The 19731-nt window shown below is 50.5% G+C and overlaps 1 protein-coding gene across 1 annotated transcript in view; it reads right to left on the reverse strand.

The window, feature by feature from the left end:
- Eif2ak3 (eukaryotic translation initiation factor 2 alpha kinase 3) overlaps positions 1 to 19731 on the reverse strand; it is a 54504-nt gene that overhangs the window by 15586 nt on the left and 19187 nt on the right. The window contains exons 3-11 of the mRNA XM_026409491.2: positions 12571 to 12765; positions 11656 to 11789; positions 9971 to 10205; positions 9613 to 9775; positions 7437 to 7577; positions 6543 to 6665; positions 5348 to 5568; positions 3012 to 3124; positions 469 to 591 (exon numbers count right to left, since the gene is read on the reverse strand). Of these exons, the coding sequence (XP_026265276.1) occupies positions 469 to 591; positions 3012 to 3124; positions 5348 to 5568; positions 6543 to 6665; positions 7437 to 7577; positions 9613 to 9775; positions 9971 to 10205; positions 11656 to 11789; positions 12571 to 12765 (1448 nt within the window). The remainder of the gene's footprint in view (positions 1 to 468; positions 592 to 3011; positions 3125 to 5347; positions 5569 to 6542; positions 6666 to 7436; positions 7578 to 9612; positions 9776 to 9970; positions 10206 to 11655; positions 11790 to 12570; positions 12766 to 19731) is intronic.

A 19731-nucleotide genomic window follows, 5' to 3' on the forward strand; every position in this document is an offset into this window, starting at 1 on the left:
TTTGGTGGTGCTGGGGATCGAACCCAGGGTCCTACACATGCTAGGTGAGTGTTCTACCACTGAGCTACACCCCCGCCCCTTATTTACTATAATAGTCAGAGGTGTTTTAAATGCTGCAGTCTGGGGCTGGGGCTGAGGCTCAGTGGCAGCGCTCGCCTACCATGTGTGAGGCACTGGGTTCAATCCTCAGCACCACATAAAAGTAAATAAAGGTTCATTGACAACTAAAAATATTTTTAAAAAATAGAAAACAAATGCTACAGTCTGTTCAAGTCTACTGCCACCACCTGTCCTCGTGGGGAAGTCCGAGAGCGTGCTTCCCAAGCAGATGCAAAGCCCACGGCACAGGTATGGCCTGCAGCTGGCTACCCAGCAGCACTGGCCGAGATGTGGGCAGCCAGGACGGCTGTTCTCCCCAAAGGCCTGGAGCACAGGAGGGACATTCTGCAGGACTCGGGTGTCCACTACCTGTTGGGGAGCCGGATCCTCTTGATGGCGTAGTCGCAGTCATCCACTTTGTTCCTAGCTTCAAAGACAACTCCAAAGCCCCCACGGCCCAGGCACTGCACCGGCTCAAAATCCGTTAGATAGCTGAAGAAACAAAAGGTTGAGTTTTAAGAAGTCGGGAGTTGCTTAGAAGTCTGTAGTAAGGTCAGCCTCAGTCCAACCTGATGACATGTAGAGTGCATGAGCCCAGCCAACATGCAGAACTTGTTTTAAAGAGCATAGACAGAATTCTATTAATTGCATCTGAACTTTTCTCTTCATGTAAATGAAGCAAACAAAACCTTATATATGTTCTAGTGAAAAATAAAAAAGCTGTGTTTAATAGGGAAGCCCTTGTTAATCACTCATTCCTATGGAGAACGCATTTCTGATGAGTCCTACCCCATACTTTCTGTCATCTACCAAAACATCATATTCTTAGTTCTGTAACCTTCTATGTCCTTCATTTTATGCTCAATTTAAATTCATTTTAATCTTGTTTCATTACACGTAAATTGTAAGGAAAAAATATAGTCATCCTATTCAAGTAGTTTTTGTTTTGGGGTACTGGGCAGTGAACCCAGGGGTGCTCATCACTGAGCCACATCCCCAGCCCTCAGGGCCTCACTGAGTTGCTTAGGGCCTTGTTAAGTTCCTGGGCTGGCTTGGAACTCACAGTCTCTTGCCTTGGCTTCCTGAGCTGCTGGGATTACAGGCTGCACCCCATGCCCAGCTTTAAGTACTTTTTTGGCCAGAAATCTTTTCAGGAACCAAAGCTGTGGCAGGCAATGTGCCCAGCCCAGGGTATTCCTCAGCCCTCTTCCATGCAGCCTGGTCTCCTGCTGTCACTCACTGCCTGCCGTCAGTGCTGCTGCCCTCTGCTATGCCTGGTGGCTGCCTCGTTTGTCCTCTCCTCTTCAGCTCCCTCCGCTGGTCGGCTCTCCAGGACCTGCCTGTGTTCCCACGGCTCTGTGAACATGGAGCCCTGAACTAGCCCGACCCAACCTCCATACGCATAGTTATCTCACCGCTTGTCCTCCCGCCACAGCTCAGGAGTGCAGGAAAGCGCTCCTGTTTCTTTCCAGAAGTCAGGGTCTAATAACTGTGAATGCTGTGTGCACAGTAAATGGTCACACCTGTGGAGAGCGCTCCTGTCACCTGGGAGCGTGGCCTCGGATGCTCCACGGTCCCTGACCTGGCGAGCACCTGGCGAGTGTCATATTCCATAGCTTCACAACTGTGCTCCATGCTAATTTAGCAGCTGCCTCAGCTGGATATGGCATGTTGAGGAGGAGACACTGCAGGTCCCAACCCTCCCTGGGCCAATTACCTTCCAGAAAACAAGGAGTGATAATCTGCACTCCTAAAAATAGCCAGTTGAGGTACTTGGTACACCCCGCTCCCTGGACGCCAAGGCCCATGAGCTCCTGTCCTGCTCCTGGGGCCACTGAGCCACCCTTCTGGACTGCCCCCCTCAGACGGTCGGCAGACCTTTCGAGTATTGTCCTGCCTAAGGTCCCAGATGATGAATGAGAGGCCGGGATCTGAGACCAGAGCCCAGAGCTTGCTCTCTCAACAGAGCCCGGGACCTTGCAGCACCAGGAAACCTCAGGTTCATCACTTTCATGGCTGCCCTATTGAGCCATCACCACACCCCTCACAGTGGTGGAGGGAGATTCCATTTTCGTGTGCACTGCTGACATGGAGCTCTCCCCACCCCGGCTCTAAAGCCCTGCACTTTCTGAGTCTATCCAGACGAGATTCCCGTGGTGATGCCCTCTCACCCACCACAGTCAGCCCCAGCCCAAGTTCATGGCTTCCCCCAAGTGTTCACGTTGTGCCTTGAGGGATGTCCCCATGGACTCTGCCCTTCTCCAGGGCAGCTTGTCACCCTGGCAAGGGCTCTGCAGCCCAGTCTGTCCACACTGTCCACCACACAGCCCTGCCAGCTTCAGTGTGCAGTGTGAGGGGTTCTGTTCTGCCTCTCACCGTGCAGGCACTGACAGCCACCGACCTGCACTGGCATCTGCACTAGCAAGGGCACAGAAGTGGCTCTTGCCAACTGTGTGTCACTGGGTCAGCTGTATGCATGGAATTTGGTGGTCTCACCCCGCCCCTTAGCTAGCCACCTCTCTTCTGCTTTTACAAGCACCTGTTCCATTAGTGTCCCCCCCCCCCCCCGCCTCCTACCAGAGTGAAAGAGGAAATAAGCAGCTGAGTTCAAGGAGCATCTGGAGACCTCCATCATATTCCAAAGCATCTGATAATCACCACGGGGCACCATCCAGGCCGACCCAGGTCATGGGGGACCAAACGAGAATAAGGTGCTGAGGATATAGCTTAATTGGTAGAGTGCTTGCCTCGAATGCACAAGGCCCTGGGTTCAATCCCCAGCACCACAAAAAAAAAAAAGAAAAGAGAATAAGGTGCCGGCTGAGATCCACACTGCTTCACGCTTGCACACGACCTTGGAGGTCTGTCCACCATCAGAAGCTGCATTGAAGCCCATGCCCTCAGACTCTTACCGTGATACATATCCCGAGCTCTTTGTGTCACTCCGGCTATTGGCACTGGCCCCGTCACTTGTGGAATCATATTTGTTTTCAGTTTGACACTGAGTTTCAGATTCTTTCCTTTGCTGATAAGGTAAAAAACAGAATCACTATTAGTACAAACCTGAACTCAGTCGGCTACGATCTCAGATTATAAACAAAATCACTGTTAATACAAATCTGAACTCAAGCTGGTTACGATCTCAGGTTATAAACAGCATCGAAAAATAAGCAGCTGGGGCTGGGGATGTGGCTCAGGCGGTAGCGCGCTTGCCTGGCATGCGTGCGGCCCGGGTTCGATCCTCAGCACCACATACCAAAGATGTTGTGTCCGCCGAGAACTAAAAAATAAATATTAAAAATTCTCTCTCTCTCTCTCTCTCTCTCTCTCCCCCCCCCACTCTCTCTTAAAAAAAAAAAAAAAAGAAAAATAAGCAGCTGAGAAAAATAAAGTCAATATAAAAGCACCACATACAGCATTTCTCTTTATCAGGATTAAAAAAAAATAAGCTCATCTTCCAGCTGCCATGCATCTAGTCTGTTTCTACCATGTCGGCATGTCACCTGTGCGTTTAACAAGCAAGCAGGCGTAAAGAGAAGGGGCACACATGGGTATGGACCGGACTCCAGGAGGCGAGGCTCACTTCTTCCCTGACCAATTTTGTGGAGGCTTTTTAAAAAGTGCCTCCAGCAACAGCAAGTTGAGCCTGGCACTGTCTTCACCCACCTCCTGCCAAGACCCATGGTCAAGAGGATGACTGTGACTTGTCAGCGTAGCCACCAAGCCCTCCAGCAAGTCTGTGCTGAGCTCTGTCACGCTGGCCACTGCAGGAGGACTGGGAGGATGGGGCTGGGGGTGAGCCCTCGAGGAGGCAGTCAGGCATCACCTAACACCCTCTACTGGAGGAGGGCAGTGTGTGTCCCAGAGGCAGGAGCTGACTCAGGACCCCAGAACCCCCTTCTAGCTTAGGGACATGTAGGTGTTAGCCTCCCGGGAGGGGAGAACAGGAGGCAAGATCCTCAGGAGGGTTAGAAAGAAACTGGGCAAGTAGCAGAGCAGGGGGAGGGGGAAGGGGGGAGGGAGAAAAACGGAGGGGTACTGGTAAAGACAGCGGGGAACAGGTGGTGCACAGTGAAATGGATGAAGGTTGGTCTTTTCCCCAGCAGCCATGAGGGGTCCATAATCAGGGTTTGTTGTTGTTTTAGTTGTAGATGGACATAACACCGTTATTTCAGATATTAATGTTTATGCAGTGCTGAGGATCAGACCCAGGGCCTCACCACTCAGCCCAGCCCTGCACCAGGGTTTTGAAGCAGCCAAGGCAGCAAGAGCTAGGTGTAGCCAGGAGGGACCAGGGCCGAGTAGGTCAGTGTGAGCAACTTCAGTGTGAGTGTCTGCTTCAGGGAATCAGATACTAGGAGACGGAGAAGACCACAAGTTTTAAGATATTTAGGAGGAAGAGGATTGGGGACTGATGAGAGTGCAACTCTGGCCCTGGTGACTATGGCTGAGCATTTCGTGAGGGAAGAGTGCCCACAGCACCAGGTGCTGGGAGCAGTGTGAATCAGGCCGCCTGGGGTCCGTGCTGGGGGCTCCAGGGCTCCTACTGGGAGTTGCTCTGGAGGGAGCAGGGATCTAGGGTCATGTTCATAAGGTGCTTGGAGCACCAGGTGGGGCTCAGGGCTGGAGGTCTCCTCCCAAGCTACAGGTGGAACCCAAGGCCCCAGGAAAGAAAAGACTGTAACTTGAAAGTTATTTCACAGTCTACTGTGACTGTAGACTGTGAAATACAGAGAGGAGGTACAGGAAGGTGACCAAAAGAGGCAGAGGACAACCTGAGGACCCACACATGACCAAGCAGGGGAAAGCAGTGCCAAGGGACTCAGGCAGGGGAGGTGGCAGGAAGGTGTTCAAAGTGTCAAGAGAAGGATGGGAAATGCTCACCCACTACATTTAAAAAGATTTTTCCAGAGCCCAGGCGAGAGCAGCCACAGAGGCATGGGAGCAGCCAGATTGCAGCGGGCTGAGCAGGGAGAGGGGGTGCTGGAACCCACGGCACCAGTGTCAGGAGCACAGGACAGTGTCCCATGGTCATAATGGCACTGCCAAGTCCTTACTGTCATGTCTTCCACTTCCAGTGCACAAGCACCATGTGGAACTGGGTACAGCATCAAGCTGGCTGCCGCAGCCTGGGAGCTGCAGGTGCCTCGGAGCCCAGTGCGCAGGCGCCAGAGCACAAGGCCCCGCAGCGCCCTCTCGCGGCCAGGTGACGCGACCAGCCCTAGAGCAGCCAGCTCCGCCCGCTCACCCGGTGTGGCTGAGGGTGGAAGAGCCTGCGCACGATGAAAGTGGTGGCCACAATGCAGAACAGGATCGTCCCCACGATTTCCTTCCACCAGTGCAGGAGGAGCACCGGGTCCTTCCTGCGGACATTCTTGGGGTAGCTGGGGCTGTCCAGGAACCTGACGGTGATCTGCGTGCTCCGCCTGCTCCGCTCCCTCTTGTAGTAGGGCAGGTAATACCCGTTGTCTTTAAAGCAAGCATTGAAGGGCTTTTAGAATTTAAGATGAACCCAACAAGCCGTCTTTCTCAGACTATCCATTGTCCACAACACCAGTTCCTTTAAAAATTCATCTCTCCTCTGGTCAAACATCTTCCTTTGCCTTACTTTGTCTTTCTTTGCGGTGCTAGCCTTATGCATGGCAGGCAAGCGCTCTACCACTAAGTGCATACCCTACCCTTCTTTCTCCTTAAATACGGGCATTTTCCTTTATAACACAAGCATCTTTTTTTTTCTTTTTTTCTTTTTATTGGTTGTTCACAACATTATAAAGCTCTTGACATATCATATTTCATACATTAGATTGAAGTGGGTTATGAACTCCCAATTTTTTTTGTCATTTTTTAAAATTTAATTAATTTTTTTAATTCGCTACACATGAATGAACTCCCAATTTTTACCCCAAATGCAGATTGCAGAATCATGTAGGTTACACATCCACAATTTTACATAATGCCCTATTAGTAACTGTTGTATTCTGCTACCTTTCCTATCCCCTACTATCCCCCCTCCCCTTATAACACAAGCATCTTAAGCTTTCTTTATAATAAACAACATTAGAAAAAAAAATTTAATTGGTGACCTCATTACTAATTCAATCCTTTAAATGCAAGAATTAGTGCTCAATCTTCCCTCAAGATTTCTTTTTCTTGGAGGTGAGGGTACTAGGATTGAAAACAGGCATTCTACCACTGAGCTTCATCCCCAGTCCTTTTTATTTTATTTTGAGGTAGGATCTCACTAAGCTGTCCAGGCTGACCTTAAACTTTTGATCCTCCTGCCTCAGCCTCCCAAGTAGCTGGGATTATAGGTGCATACCATTGTGCTGGCCCAAAATATGCCCAGCTCCAATCAACCTACTTTCTTTTTAATTCTATTAATTAATTTCAAGTCATAAAACATATAAAATAGGTATTTTCAACTCAGGAGTAATCACACCTACCATATGGATACTGCAAGATTGAAAGGGCACCATTGCTGTACTCTTCGTGAGAAAACTTGTCATTACTAAGGCATTTGTCAAATTCATCAGAGCCCACCAGGACAGGGGTTCTGGAAGGGGAATCTGAAAGAAAACGAGAAGACATTAACTGTTATGCCACTAATGAAAACGCATGTGCCATCCATTGGGTAAGCCGATGTTCAGGTCAGACACATGTCAAACACCCGGCCCAGGGTTCCTGCCCCCCAAAAGCAGTGTCTCACATAGAGCATGAGCCATCTGGAGAAGCAATGAAAAGACACAGAGAGATGGCTCATCGCTTGAGCCCAGCTCATTACAGGCCTCATGGTGTGATCACCAGGTGACCTTTTATGCAAATATTCTTAATATGTTAGCCACGCTTGGTGGCCCATGCCTATAATCCCAGTGGCTCAGGAGGCTGGGCCAGGAGATTTGTGAGTTAAAAGCCAGCCTCAGCAATAGTGAGGCCTTAAGCAACTCAGTGAGACCCTGTCTCTAAATGAAATACAAATAGGGCTGGGGGTGTGGCTCAGTGGTCAAGTGCCCCTGAGTTCAGTCCCTAGTACCAAATTATGTTTATATATGTGTATATGTGTGTGTGTGTGTGTGTGTGTGTGTTAAGAGCTTAACATTAGTTTGGCATAGTCAGTGAATAAGAGTTTTTCTTAGAGAAATAGTTCATTAATATTTACTTCTACAGAAACAATTGCTGTTTCCAAGAAGAAATGCTCTAAGTGATAATTAAATATCTGAAATGCCTTCCCAATTTGTTGGTAAAATATAAAGTAAGCAATAATTCTTATCTCTGCAATATTCAAAATTAGGGCAAAGACAGGGTTAGGTCTCAATACATAAAGTGGGTAATTCACTTACGGATTAAGGGTTTCCATTTGATTGTTGGCAAAGGAATAATCTCATTTCCACTACTGACAGACTCCAAGGCCTTGGGATTTGCAGGAAACTTTTCTGAGATTCTCACTGATGACTGCAGGTACAGCTGGCCTCTGTACATTCCTGAACCAACAGAACACTGTCAATCAGGCAAAGATGTTTTTAAAAGGTTCACTTTGATTAATAAAATTAGATCAATTCTAGTCGTCTGCATGCTACATAGCAATCTTCAAAGAAGAAAGATAGATGGCTGAAGCTTCAAATTCGACTCAGTGATTCTTAGCAGCAGGCTCAGGCCCGCACCGTGCTTCTCGCCCACTCAGCACATTGCAGAAATCACAGGAGAGCTGCTGCCATGGTAAGTCCAGACGCAGGACATCCCTGCATGCGCACCAGACAGCTCCCCCCAGTTCAGCAGAAACCCGTGGACACTCAGCCAGGTACTCTCATAACACATGACACGTTCTCTCCAGATCCTTGCCTTCCACCCTGAATGAGGGTGGGGCGCACTGGCAGCACTCATAGGATCCCAAGTGTTCAATGAGCCACACTACTTCAAGTGATCGGATTCAAGAGTTTTAAAAAATTATTATATTAAAACCTCTTTTTCTTTTTTTTTCCAAAACAGACAAATAACTCTTCTTTTATCATTGGTTCTTTTTAATTGTACATAACATCAGGATTCATTGTGACATAATTATAGATGCATGGAACATAAGGAGCTCTCAGTCCCCAGTACTTCCCCTTTCCCTCCCTTCTCCTTCCCCACCACCTTCCCTCGACTCCACGTGGTTTTGTTGTTATACACACAAGCCGGTAGTGTGTTGGACATACCACACATACATGGAGCACAGCGTCCCCTCTTGTGCTTGCCCATGATGTACAGCTACCTGATTGTATATTCGTATGTGGACGTAGGAAAGTGATGTCCGATTCATTCTATTATCTTTCCTTCCCCCATCCCCCCTACTTTATTCCCTTTGTCTAATCCAATGAACGTCTATTCTTCCCCACCCCCATATTGTGAGTTAGCATCCACAAATCGGAGAGAACATTCAGTTTTTGGTTTTTTGGGTTTGGCTTATTTCACTTAGCATGTCAGTCTCTAGTTCCGTCCATTTACTGGGAAATGCCCTGACTTCATTCCTTTTTGGGTTATATTCCATTGTGTATACATACCACATTTTCCTTATGCATTCACCTTTCGAGGGGCATAGGTTGGTTCCATAGATTAGCCATTGTGAACTGAGCTGCTACAAACATTGATGTGGCTGTGTTGCTGTAAGTAGGCTCATCTGATATTAAGTCCTTAAAGGCTCTTCCTTCCTTCCTTCTTTTTTTTGGTACTAGGGATTGAACCCAGGGGCACTCTACCACTGAGCCACAACCCCAGCCCTTTTTGTATTTTATTTAGAGTCAGGGTCTCACTGAGTTGCTTAGAGCCTCACTAAGTTGCTGAAGCTGACTTTGAACTTTGATCCTCCTACCTCAGTCTCCAGAGCTACTGGGATTAGAGATGTGTGCCACCGTGCCCAGCACTCTTAAAGGTTTTTTCAATTGCTGAGAGGCACCCCAGATTTTTTTTTCAGATTAATTACATGTATGCATTGAAGAAAAAAAAATCCTAATGTTTAACAGAGAATTGAACCCAAGGGGTACTTCACCACTGAGCCAGATCCCCTTTTAAATATTCTATTTAGAGACAGGGCCTCACTAAGATGCTGAGGCTGGCTTTGAACTCGAAACCTTCCTGCCTCAGCCTCCCACCTCACTGGGATCACACACATGTTCCACGATGCCCAGCTAAAAATCCTAATTTTTCAGGGGAGAACAGACTGATACAGAGGTGAACACAGACACAGTGGCAGATGGGAGTAAATTCTAAGGCTGTGTGAGGAACTTTATACCATGCCACACAAGAAGAATATCTGTAAGCCTTTCTAATACAGGTCTTGGATGAAAAGAATGTTACTGGGGTAATTAAAGTTTTCAGAAATGGACAAATGGAGAACAGCTGGAATGGAAATCAAGGTACACGTCTACCGGTGATGTGCTCCCTGGATTGTGCTCAGGTTGGACCATGACAGGCCGTTCACTATATGTGGGAAGACACTCTCGTGGTCCCTGAAGGCCCCGCCAGGTGAGGGAAGGCACTCACCCAGGTACACGCTGCTCTCCGTGGCTCCTCGTGCAGCTTCCACGATGTCCTCCTCATCCTCTAAAACCTCTTCTGTAGACGTGTAACTCGTGTCGTCAAAGAGACTGATTGGAATGACTTTGCCATCTCTGACCAACCAGGCAGAGGCGATCGGAGTACAAAACTAAGCAGAAACAGAGAAGAGACACCAAGGATTCAGACAGCACTAGAAGTTTCACCTCAGAAAACATCACTGAGAGTCCCCGCATCTTAACGCACAGAGTGTCAGCTGAGAGTTGGAGGGGGCGTCTGTTCCCTCCCAGTTGGTGTGGTCGCCCAAGCGGGGAGAGACAGTCACAAGCTCAGGGGCTTTGGGTACCTGGTACTCCCACTCCAGGTGTCCTCCCTTCTTACTGAATGCGACGACCTTCCAGTCGGCTACCGAAACCTTTATCACCGTGTCCAGCATGGCAGCTTCCTGTTCTTCCACATCTGAAATAATCTTAGACTCTTCCTTGTCCCCACTGGGTCTAAAGCTGCTTTCAATAAATCCGGCTCTAGTTTCCATGTCTGGAATATACCGAAGTTCAAAGTGGCCAACACTGAAATTCCACCTTAAATTCACAAAGGTGTGTTTTAGAAATTCACACTTTAAATACAGGGACCAAACAATACAGAACTCTCCTAAAAACAAAGAAGCAAATGCTACGAATTTTGTGAAGAGGAGAATAAGACGTTAAAACACTCTACTGTCATATACATCTAAAAAGAATACATCAAAAATAAGCCTGAGAGACACCACCCTAATTAGATGATCAAAGTTAGTATTAACTAAAAAAACCCAAACAAAAAACCAGAAATGACTCTAGAAAGGTGTGCTCTGCCGCTCCCTGCCAGAAGAGGGCCCAGGAGAGCATCCTAACGCGGCAGAGACTGGTTCTGGGGAGCCAAGGACAGGCTGTGCCAGTCTCTCAAAGATGGACAGATCTTTACATTCATGAGCCACCTTAAAAAGAGGTGGCATGCAGTCTGCTTATCAGTCATCAGGGCGCATTTCATCCATGGGCAGAGAAATTGACACCCCAGTGGTGTGCCAGTGAGTGGAGCTCAAGCAAGAGGCCACACAAATGGGTCTTCTAGGAGACAGACCCAAGGCCATGTCCCCCAGCGCCAGTGTCCCCCTCGGACGGGCCATGGCAAGTCCTTTACCCTTTCCAAGTTCAGGCCCCTGCCCACACAGGGGCATTGACATTTCCTCGTGATTAGTAAGTAACAAACCCACCCTTTAAGGAGTGTGGACCTCGGGCCCGCCCTTCCCTTTCCTGGTCACTGGGAGCTCTGCTAAGATGTCTGCTTCTGGGGGCTGAGCTCATCCCACCCGGATACAGGACACCAGGCCATGGGCAGATGCACAGCCCACAAAAGGGAGAGAGGATGAATGGGATCTTCACTGAACTGAACTGCATCAGACTGGACAAAACTGGCTCCCTCTCAAACGATGAAGATGGGATCTAAAGAACTGAATATCAGGTTTGGGAAACCTGGCACGGGATACAAGATCAGCATTTCTTATTTCTTATTCACATATCTAAACATAGGAATTGCATAAGGGGTTCATTATTTGAAGATGGAAACAAAAGGAATCCAATCAAGTGAATGATTTTAATATTTTGAGTAAAATGATCACTCTAAAGCTGGAAGAGAGACCAGCTATGAAAACCCTACTAGCAGAACTACAGCGGTGAAGAGGCCCAGGCCTAGAGAAGCATGTTGACTTTGTCTTAAGAGCTTTCTTCATTCAGAACTCCTGCCACTGAGGCTCTGCCAAAAATGTCTGGACCTAAGATCACCCTCATTTGCAGCCACCCCGGGGCCCTGGCCACCCCATCCGGAAGCACACAGTGAGGTCAGACCAGCCCCTGCAAGTAACCAGGAGGCCCACGTCTCAGAAGCGAGGAGCCGCTTCCAGGGCAATAGGGGGTCCCAGGACCCCCATGGAGGAGACTCGAGAGTGCTGCTCTGGGTGCTTCCAAAGGGCCCACGAGCGACAGCCCCGACACCCACTTCTCATTGCCACTGCGGGGTCCGACAGCCCTCACGGTCTTCTGGGTGCGCTGCAGAAGTAGGATGTCCTCTTCTTCCTCCAGCTCATCGCTGTCCCACCGGCGACAACCCAGGGCAGAACAGATGTACCTCACCTACAGAGACAAGGCCAGCGAAGGGGATGGTCATGGAGGGCAGAGATGTGACAAGTCTCCACAACTTTAAAAAGTAAAGGAAATCAAAGAAATGTGTGAGGAGGTGTCCAAGACATGAGAGCATCTGTTGGATCACTGGTTCCTCACTGAGGGAATGGGTGGCTATCCACAGGGTCAAGTTAGGTAAACACGGCAGCCACTGGTCCCATCATCACATCCTCACTGCCCTGGGAGGACTCTCAGCTGTTGAGGTGGGAATAGAAACAGGTGGCCCCAGGAACGCTGCCCAGGTCTCCAACTGTCAAGATAACGTCTGCAAAGCAGGGGACACAGAGGCGTGGCTACTGACCTTTCCTCCCCATCTCAGCGTGGTTGAGTTTCCCTTTCCTACTTCAAAGTTCTCCTTTTAAAACAAATGCTGTCCTCAGGGGAAAATCTCAACCCACCTCCACTAGGGACACTGTGATTAGGGTTGGGAAACCTGGCACGGGATACAAGATCAGCATTTCTTATTTCTTATTCACATATCTAAACATAGGAATTGCATAAGGGGTTCATTATTTGAAGATGGAAACAAAAGGAATCCAATCAAGTGAATGATTTTAATATTTTGAGTAAAATGATCACTCTAAAGCTGGAAGAGAGACCAGCTATGAAACCCCTACTAGCAGAACTACAGCGGTGAAGAGGCCCAGGCCTAGAGAAGCATGTTGACTTTGTGTCCCCAGAACACATGGCCACTCACTTTCCCTCAGTGTCCCCAGAACACGTGGCCACTCACCTTCCCACTGTAGGCACTGAGGCCATATGTCGTGAGCGATTTTCCTCCAACCAAAACAACATCGTCTCCAAATTTATAAGAAGCTTCAAGGAGAGACTCGACCGTGAAGGGAACCGTCTCCATGCTCTCCCGGTCCCGGTCCCACTGGAAGAGGTCCCCGTCCAGGGAAGGGATGATCACCTTATTCCCAAACACCTAAAACAGAAGCTGGCTTTTAAAAAGGTCGTCGACTTTTATTTTTTATCTTTTCCAGTGCTGGGGAGAACTCAGGGCCCACCAGGCAAGTGCTCTACCACTGAGTCACACCCTCAGCCCCTTTCACTAGGAGGCAGGGCCTTGCTAAGTTGCCCGAGTTGGCCTCTAACTTGCCATCCTCCTGCCTCAGCCTGCCAAGGTGCTAGGATTACAGTGTGCCCACCTGCCCAGCAGGCTTTAACTTGAAGGAAGAGCAGCACCCAAGCTCCTGAGCAGCACAGGGAGCAGCCAGCCCATCAGCTCAGGGTGACTGTGAAGACCTGCCAAGCACTCCAAGGGTGCGCACACCACAGCCCTCAGGACTGGCCTTTCTCAGACCTTCTGTGGTGAGGAATAGCCAAGCAAGCCTGGGGAGCCCTGAGGCTCAGGGCCACATGGCAGAGGGCAGCGCCGTTGCCTACGTGGGTGACAGGCAGTACTTTCCAGGCCTGCTTTACCCAGGCCAGCTGCTGTCACAGACTCAGTGCAGGGAACACAGGTCTGACCCATGGCCACCCTACTGACTTCCTTGAGTCTGCCCGGCCAGGGCGTGGTCCCCAAGCATCCTGACTGAAGCGCTCCTTGCTCAGGGGTCCTTCCCCTTCAGACAGGTGCATGGAGGCCCCACGCACAGGGCAGTCTGGAGGTCAGGAGGGACAAGCAGGCCAGACCAGCAGCCCATCCTTCAGAGAAGCCAAAGGGACTCCCATTGGGAGACAACTGCCCAGTAGGTAAGCAGATCACCGCGTGGGGGAATGCAGCGCCATGGGCAAAAGGGGCCTGGATGACGTGGGGGGCCATCCACAGAGTGCTTGGGGTCCATGGTGCTGAGGTGGCGGCAACTGGCAGAGAGTGGGGGGAGGGTTGCCGTCTGACCACCATGCTGGACCTGGAAGGGCTTCCCAAGGTCTTGAGGCGGCCAACCCGTCATGAATAGCTGGGTGGGACAGAGGCAGAGCAGGCCAAGGCCAGGTGGGGAGGGTGGTCACCTGGGCCAAGCAGGGGATGTCCTGCTGGGTTCCGGGAGCCCAGGGCAGCTCTGTGGGCATTGAGCCTCCTGAGCAAGAGCTCTGGTACCTGCCTAGGCCACCCAGCCTGGCTGAGCAGAGTTGTCTGCTTTCCTTCAACCAACAGCACAGCTGCTTCCTCCTCATCCAGGCCCCAAACTTTGGAAAAAGGCAATGTGAGGTGGTATGCAGACCCCAACACCCCCTCCCAACCCACACTGGGCGGCACCACCCTTGCAACAGCTCCTCTGCCCGCTAGCCCTCTCGGTCGGTCGGTGAGCAGCAGGCACTCCCCACCTTCCCTCAGGGGCTCCACTCTCCCTCCTAGTCTCCAGTCCCCACCCTGGGCTCTGGAAGAAGCTGCCTGATTCTCACTCCCTCCCTCACCCCTAGCCTCAAACTTGTGATCCTCCTGCCTCAGCCTCTGGAGCAGCTGGGATCACAGGCGTGCAGTTGGCACCACGGTGTATGTTTGACTTCTCTCAAATGTCGTGCATAAGGGAGAGATCCAAAGAGAGAGTGAGAGCACAGTGCCCTTGCATCAGTGAAAAAGCAAACCACCGGGGTTGGGTAGGTATAGATCTGGGTGCTTAGGGTTCTCTGTGCTGCCACTTTCATTTCTGCAGCTTTCTGTAGTTTGAACCATTTCCAAGATGTGAGGTTACACATAAAGGTGGTCAAGAGGCTTGTGGGAGCTCCATAATTAAATGCAGAGACCATAAACTGAAGGTTCACCACAATTCTGGGAACTTAATTTTTTCATCTATTACTCTTCAAATGGGGCCAGGCGTTAGTGGTCAGCAGCAGAGAGATGGCTCTCCTGCACAGCAGCAGCTGGTCCTAAGGGAACATGGGGCTTGTAGGTGCAAAGCACAAGTCACACAAACATGATCTGTGCACTCCAAAAGAAAACTCAGATTTGATTTTTTTTTTATATTTTTATTTTATTTATTTATTTTTATATGGTGCTGAGGATCGAACTCAGGGTCTCGCATGGGTGAGGCGAGCGCTCTGCCGCTGAGCCACAGCCCCAGCCCTCAGCTTTGATTAAGAGTGTGGTTTAAGTTGGGTGCAGTGGTGCACGCCTGTAATCCCAGTGGCTGGGGAGGCTGAGGCAAAAGGATCACAGGTTCAAAGCCAGCCTCAGCAACTGAGCAAGGCCCTCTCTCAAAACAAACAGAAAAGGGCTGGGCATGTGGCTCAGTGGTTAAGTGCTCCCAGGTTTAATTCCTGGGCCCCCCAAAAATGTGGTTTAAACAAACAAGGAAGTTCAATATGATTGACCATGTTGAGAAAATTGCTTTATTTTAGGAGTTCAATCCTCAACAGCATTAACTAAGTGAAAAACATAAAACGACAGAAAAGGAGGATGACTCAATCCTGAGTCGTCATGTCACATTTCTGGGCTGTGACTGCAAGGGCCATTTTGAAGGCGCTGCTCGGCACCAATTGGCTGCTGATGAGTCACTGGGCTGCTGACCTCGCCCTGGCCCTCTGCAGGCCTTGGGCTGCACATGAGGAAGCAGATGGTGTTTTTCCTTGAGAGCCTGAGAGGGCTTGTGTCCAAATGCTGCTCAGGTAGGGATGACATCATCCTCACAGTGGCATTATCTCACCACCAGGCAAAGGGATGAGTCACCCTCTTGGGCTGCAGGAGCGTTTCCTCCCCCTCCCCAGCCCTCCTTCCCCTGCACAGACCTGTCCCTGTGAGCTGCTATGGGTTCTCATTCGCTGCTCTGCATCTCAAGCTCATTATGGATTTGCTGTTTGAAAAGGATAAATGCTTGTTGTTTTGTGTTTGTTTTCTCTGTTTGTTTTTCCCTGTCCATAATTTTAGAGTAAAAGGTCTGGCACCTGCAGCACAGCAACCGGGAATCTTTTCAGCCACCAAGCAGTTCAATAAGACTATTCAATTCTGCTCCTGAGGAACGCAGGTGGCCTAAGGAGCACCAGGCACAACCACGGCAGGCCCTGCTGCTCTCGCTGCTGCTCACTGAGCTCAGGCGCAGAACCAGAGCTGGGATTTTCAAGTGGAAGAAGGAATCCCAATTAAGAAACAAAGAGGTCCGACTGCTAACGCAACCACCAGGAGCAGTGAGAGCCCACATTCCTCAGCTCTGCGACCACGTCACCTCCACCTGTTATATCCGACTCCCCAGGCCCCCACAGGCACACCTTCACCCCACTTCTACAGGCATCCGTATGTTGAGATGCCAGATCGTCTGTCCTAGAGAAATGTCCCACAGTCAGGTTTTTGCATGCCATTTAACTTGTTCCTTTATTCCCCGTATTTCCCAAAAAGTGTGATGAGACTGGGAACTTGGGCCTGATGTAAGTTCAACGTTTTGTTCGAGAACACTTCACAGCTGCTGTTGTGTACTTCCTGTTACACTAGAAGTTCGCAGCTGCAGCCCACGGGCCAGGTCCAGCCCGGTCACTATTTGGGAAAGGAAAGTTTTATTGGCACAAACCAGACAATCGTGTGCATATCATCTACAAGTATGTTTGAAGCAGAGTTCATTAATTGCAATAGAGACCATGTGACCAGTAATCTTTCTGTTGCTGTGACCAAAATACCTAACAGTGTAGAGCTTATTCTGCCCTACAGTTTCTAGGGGTCGGTCCTTGACCAGCTGACTCTTGCTCTGGGCCTGAGGCAGACCATCATGCTAAGGGTGTGGGGGAAGGCGGCTGCCCAGATCAGGGCAGCCAAGAGGCAGAGAGAAAGAGGGGAGGTAAGCACCCTCCAGGACACGCCCGTGACCCCCCCTGCAGCCACATGCCCCTGCCTCCAGTCAGCACCTCCTTGCCCCACACAAACTGGCCCCACAGGAGACGTCTGGTGACCCTGTTGTGTCACGCTGTGAGGTACAGCATTTGGTGGCCTGGCTTCCACTGATGTACTATCAATCCATAGGCTCAAGGGGTCAGCCCCATCCCTTCCTTTAAAAAGTCTCCCACCTTAATAGTTACTGATGAACAAGTGAGTAGATAAAATGCTATCTCCAACTCTGTCATTCTTTCTGCATTTATTAGCTCTAATGTCCCTATGAGGAACTTCCCCTTCTGCTCTGGAAGCCAGCTGTGTGTACACAAGCACATCGTCACTGTGGAATAGCTGCACCACTGTGGAATCCCAATGTGGGCAACCCGTGGCACAGAGCCTGGGAACGCTGGTGAGGCCAGCAAAGAGCAAAGGGACATGCTGGCTGGTCCCGACGCCACAGAAGCCAAGTTCACAGACAAGCCAAGAAGCCCCGAGAGTCAAAAGAAGAATGGAGGAAACGTGGCAAGACACGGCATCACCGGGGTTGATGTGAAGGCAGAAGGAACAGACGGAGGACACCACTACGGCTGCTCCAGGGCACACTCCCCTGCCCGCTTGGAATCCAGGGAGCCCCCACTGGCCACCACAGGAATGGATGCCACCAGGATGACCCCAGGAACCAAGAACACCAGGCCTCACCAATGCTGGGAGGTGCAAGGGGCATCCCCGAGCTCTAGGGACGTGCAACCTCTGCCTCCTGTCATCTGGAAACTCCCCTTACCAGGACGGTACCTCTGGAGCCACAGGATGCTCTGCACAGAAGCTGAGGACATTGGCCACACAGGAAACCAAGACCTACCGCAGGTGCGCAGCACACCTTGCTGGCTCGACGGCAGTTCTGCTGGCCAACACAGTTGCTCACACTACTTCACTGGCCCCATGATCCTCCTCCATGAATATTTTAAAAGGTATGCCTTCTGGACCCCCAGATTGCTGACTGAGGGTCTCACCGCTTAGGTGTCCACAGGCCTCCTGACCCTTCCTGGTTTTTCCTGTGCTCCCAATTCTGCCACAATGAAAATGAAAGGAATTCATTCTCTTCTGCTGTGGACCTTCGGTGACACTCAGATGAATCAAGGGCTGACTCCAGGAGCCTTGTGCCTGTTCTAAACCATTTAGCCATCGCTAGCCATAGAAATATTTATAGTTAAAAATACCTTTCAAGTACTCACACCAAGTAACAGGAAAAACTGAAGGAAGGTGAGAAAGTCCATAAAATCCCACCAGAGCCACCCAGCCCTGGAGACCCTCAGCCCCACCAGAACCACCCAGCTCAGGGCACCTACAGCCCCAACAGAACCCACCCAGCCCTGGAGACCCTCAGCCCCACCAGAACCACCCAGCCCTGAGCACCTGCAACCCCAATAGAACTCACCCAGCCCTGGGTACCCGCAGCCCCAACAGAACCCACAGAGCCCTGGGCACCCACAGCCCCACCAGAACCCACCCAGTCCTGGGCACTCACAGCCCCACCAGAACCCACCCAGCCCTGGAGACCCTCAGCCCCAGGAAAACCACCCAGCCCTGGGCACCCACAGCCCCACCAGACCCACCCAGCCCAGGGCACCCTCAGCCCCACAGAACCACCCAGCCCTGGGAACCCTCAGCCCCACCAGAACCCACACAGCCCTGAAGCGCTCATCCGTGATCACCACCCTCTCTAGATGCTGCATTTGGTGGCCCTCATTGTTCCCGTCTCCTCCTTCCAGGGGAGGACGTTCTCAGTTCCCATGACACTAGCTCTTCTGTGTGCAGCCCCCAACACCCCGCCCACGACCCCAGCCCCCGCGGCCACACCCTGGGGCGACGCTCGGCACAAGCCGTCCTTCCTCCGCAGCCCTCTTCTTAGCTCACCACTCGGTTTTCCTTCATTTTTTAGTTCCCACCCTGTGGGCTGGACTGAGTGGCTTCTCAGAGCAGATGAGAAGGGGCTGCGGGCACCAGCAGGTGGAGGCTGAGGCCGTCCCACAGGTGGGCAGCCGCTCTGCCACGGGCACTGGCCACCCTCGGGCCCATCATGGGCGCCGTTGCTGGTGCTCCTCTCTAGCAGTGGCACAGGTGCCCCACGAGGGATGAACAGGTTCAGGGTGTGCCGGGCGTGGTCTGGGGCCACCCACTGGGGCTGTCTACACGAAGGTGCGGCTCAGGGTACGCGCGCGTGTACACACACACACACACACACACACACACACACACACACGACATGTCTAATAAAGCCCGTGCAGAATCACAACTACTAGTGCAGCAAATGCCAATCGGGAGCTCAGGTGTTTGAAAGTGTGAACTGTCGGGAGGAGGGAGGTGGAGGCCGGGGCCAGTCTTGGCCTTCCATCTCAAACCACCACTGGGCTACTGTGAGCCCCAACTGTCTTATCTGAAAAGTGGGGGTTAACAGGACCATGGACTTCATGAGGCCTGTGAGTGGTCAAGAGCAGATGTGGGGTCACTTTGCAAGCCAGCATGCTCTACAGGGTTCACAGAGTAGCTGTCTGCGGCTGCTTTTCTGATTCCTAAGGTAATCTGTACACAAGATCAGGCACGTGTATGCGCCTGTGATAAAAAAGTTAATAGAAAAATCTTAATCTGGAAACATCTGACTGCCTATAATTTATCACAGGGCTTCATTTTATTCTCTATTAGGATACTACAGAAAAAAGCTGTGGCTCATTAACACAAAGTCTCAAAAATAATTAGAGTTTTTTATTATTCAAAGAGCTGCTCCAAGGGCTGAGGTTATGGCTCAGCAGTAGAGCACTTGCCTAGCACATCGAGGCCCTGGATTCGATCCTCAGCACTACATAAAAACAAATAAACAAAATAAAGATATTGTGTACAACTAAAAAAAAAATAAGTATTAAAAAAATTCTGAATAGCGGTTTGTCTAAATAAAAAATATATGATAAAAAAAAAAGAGCTGCTCCAAAGGCAAATTTAAGGCAGAAGAGGCAGAAAGCTTCATCAGGTCAGTCAGCCCTTTCCTAACTGTGGATTCACAACATAAAAACAAAGCCCCATCTTGGGAGGCAGATGCCAGTGGGTGGCGAAATTGAGGACAGCCTGGGCAACACAGCAAGACCCTGTCTCAAAAACAGA

This window comes from Urocitellus parryii, chromosome 12, assembly GCF_045843805.1.
Source record: "Urocitellus parryii isolate mUroPar1 chromosome 12, mUroPar1.hap1, whole genome shotgun sequence".
Classification (NCBI taxonomy): Eukaryota; Metazoa; Chordata; class Mammalia; order Rodentia; family Sciuridae; genus Urocitellus; species Urocitellus parryii.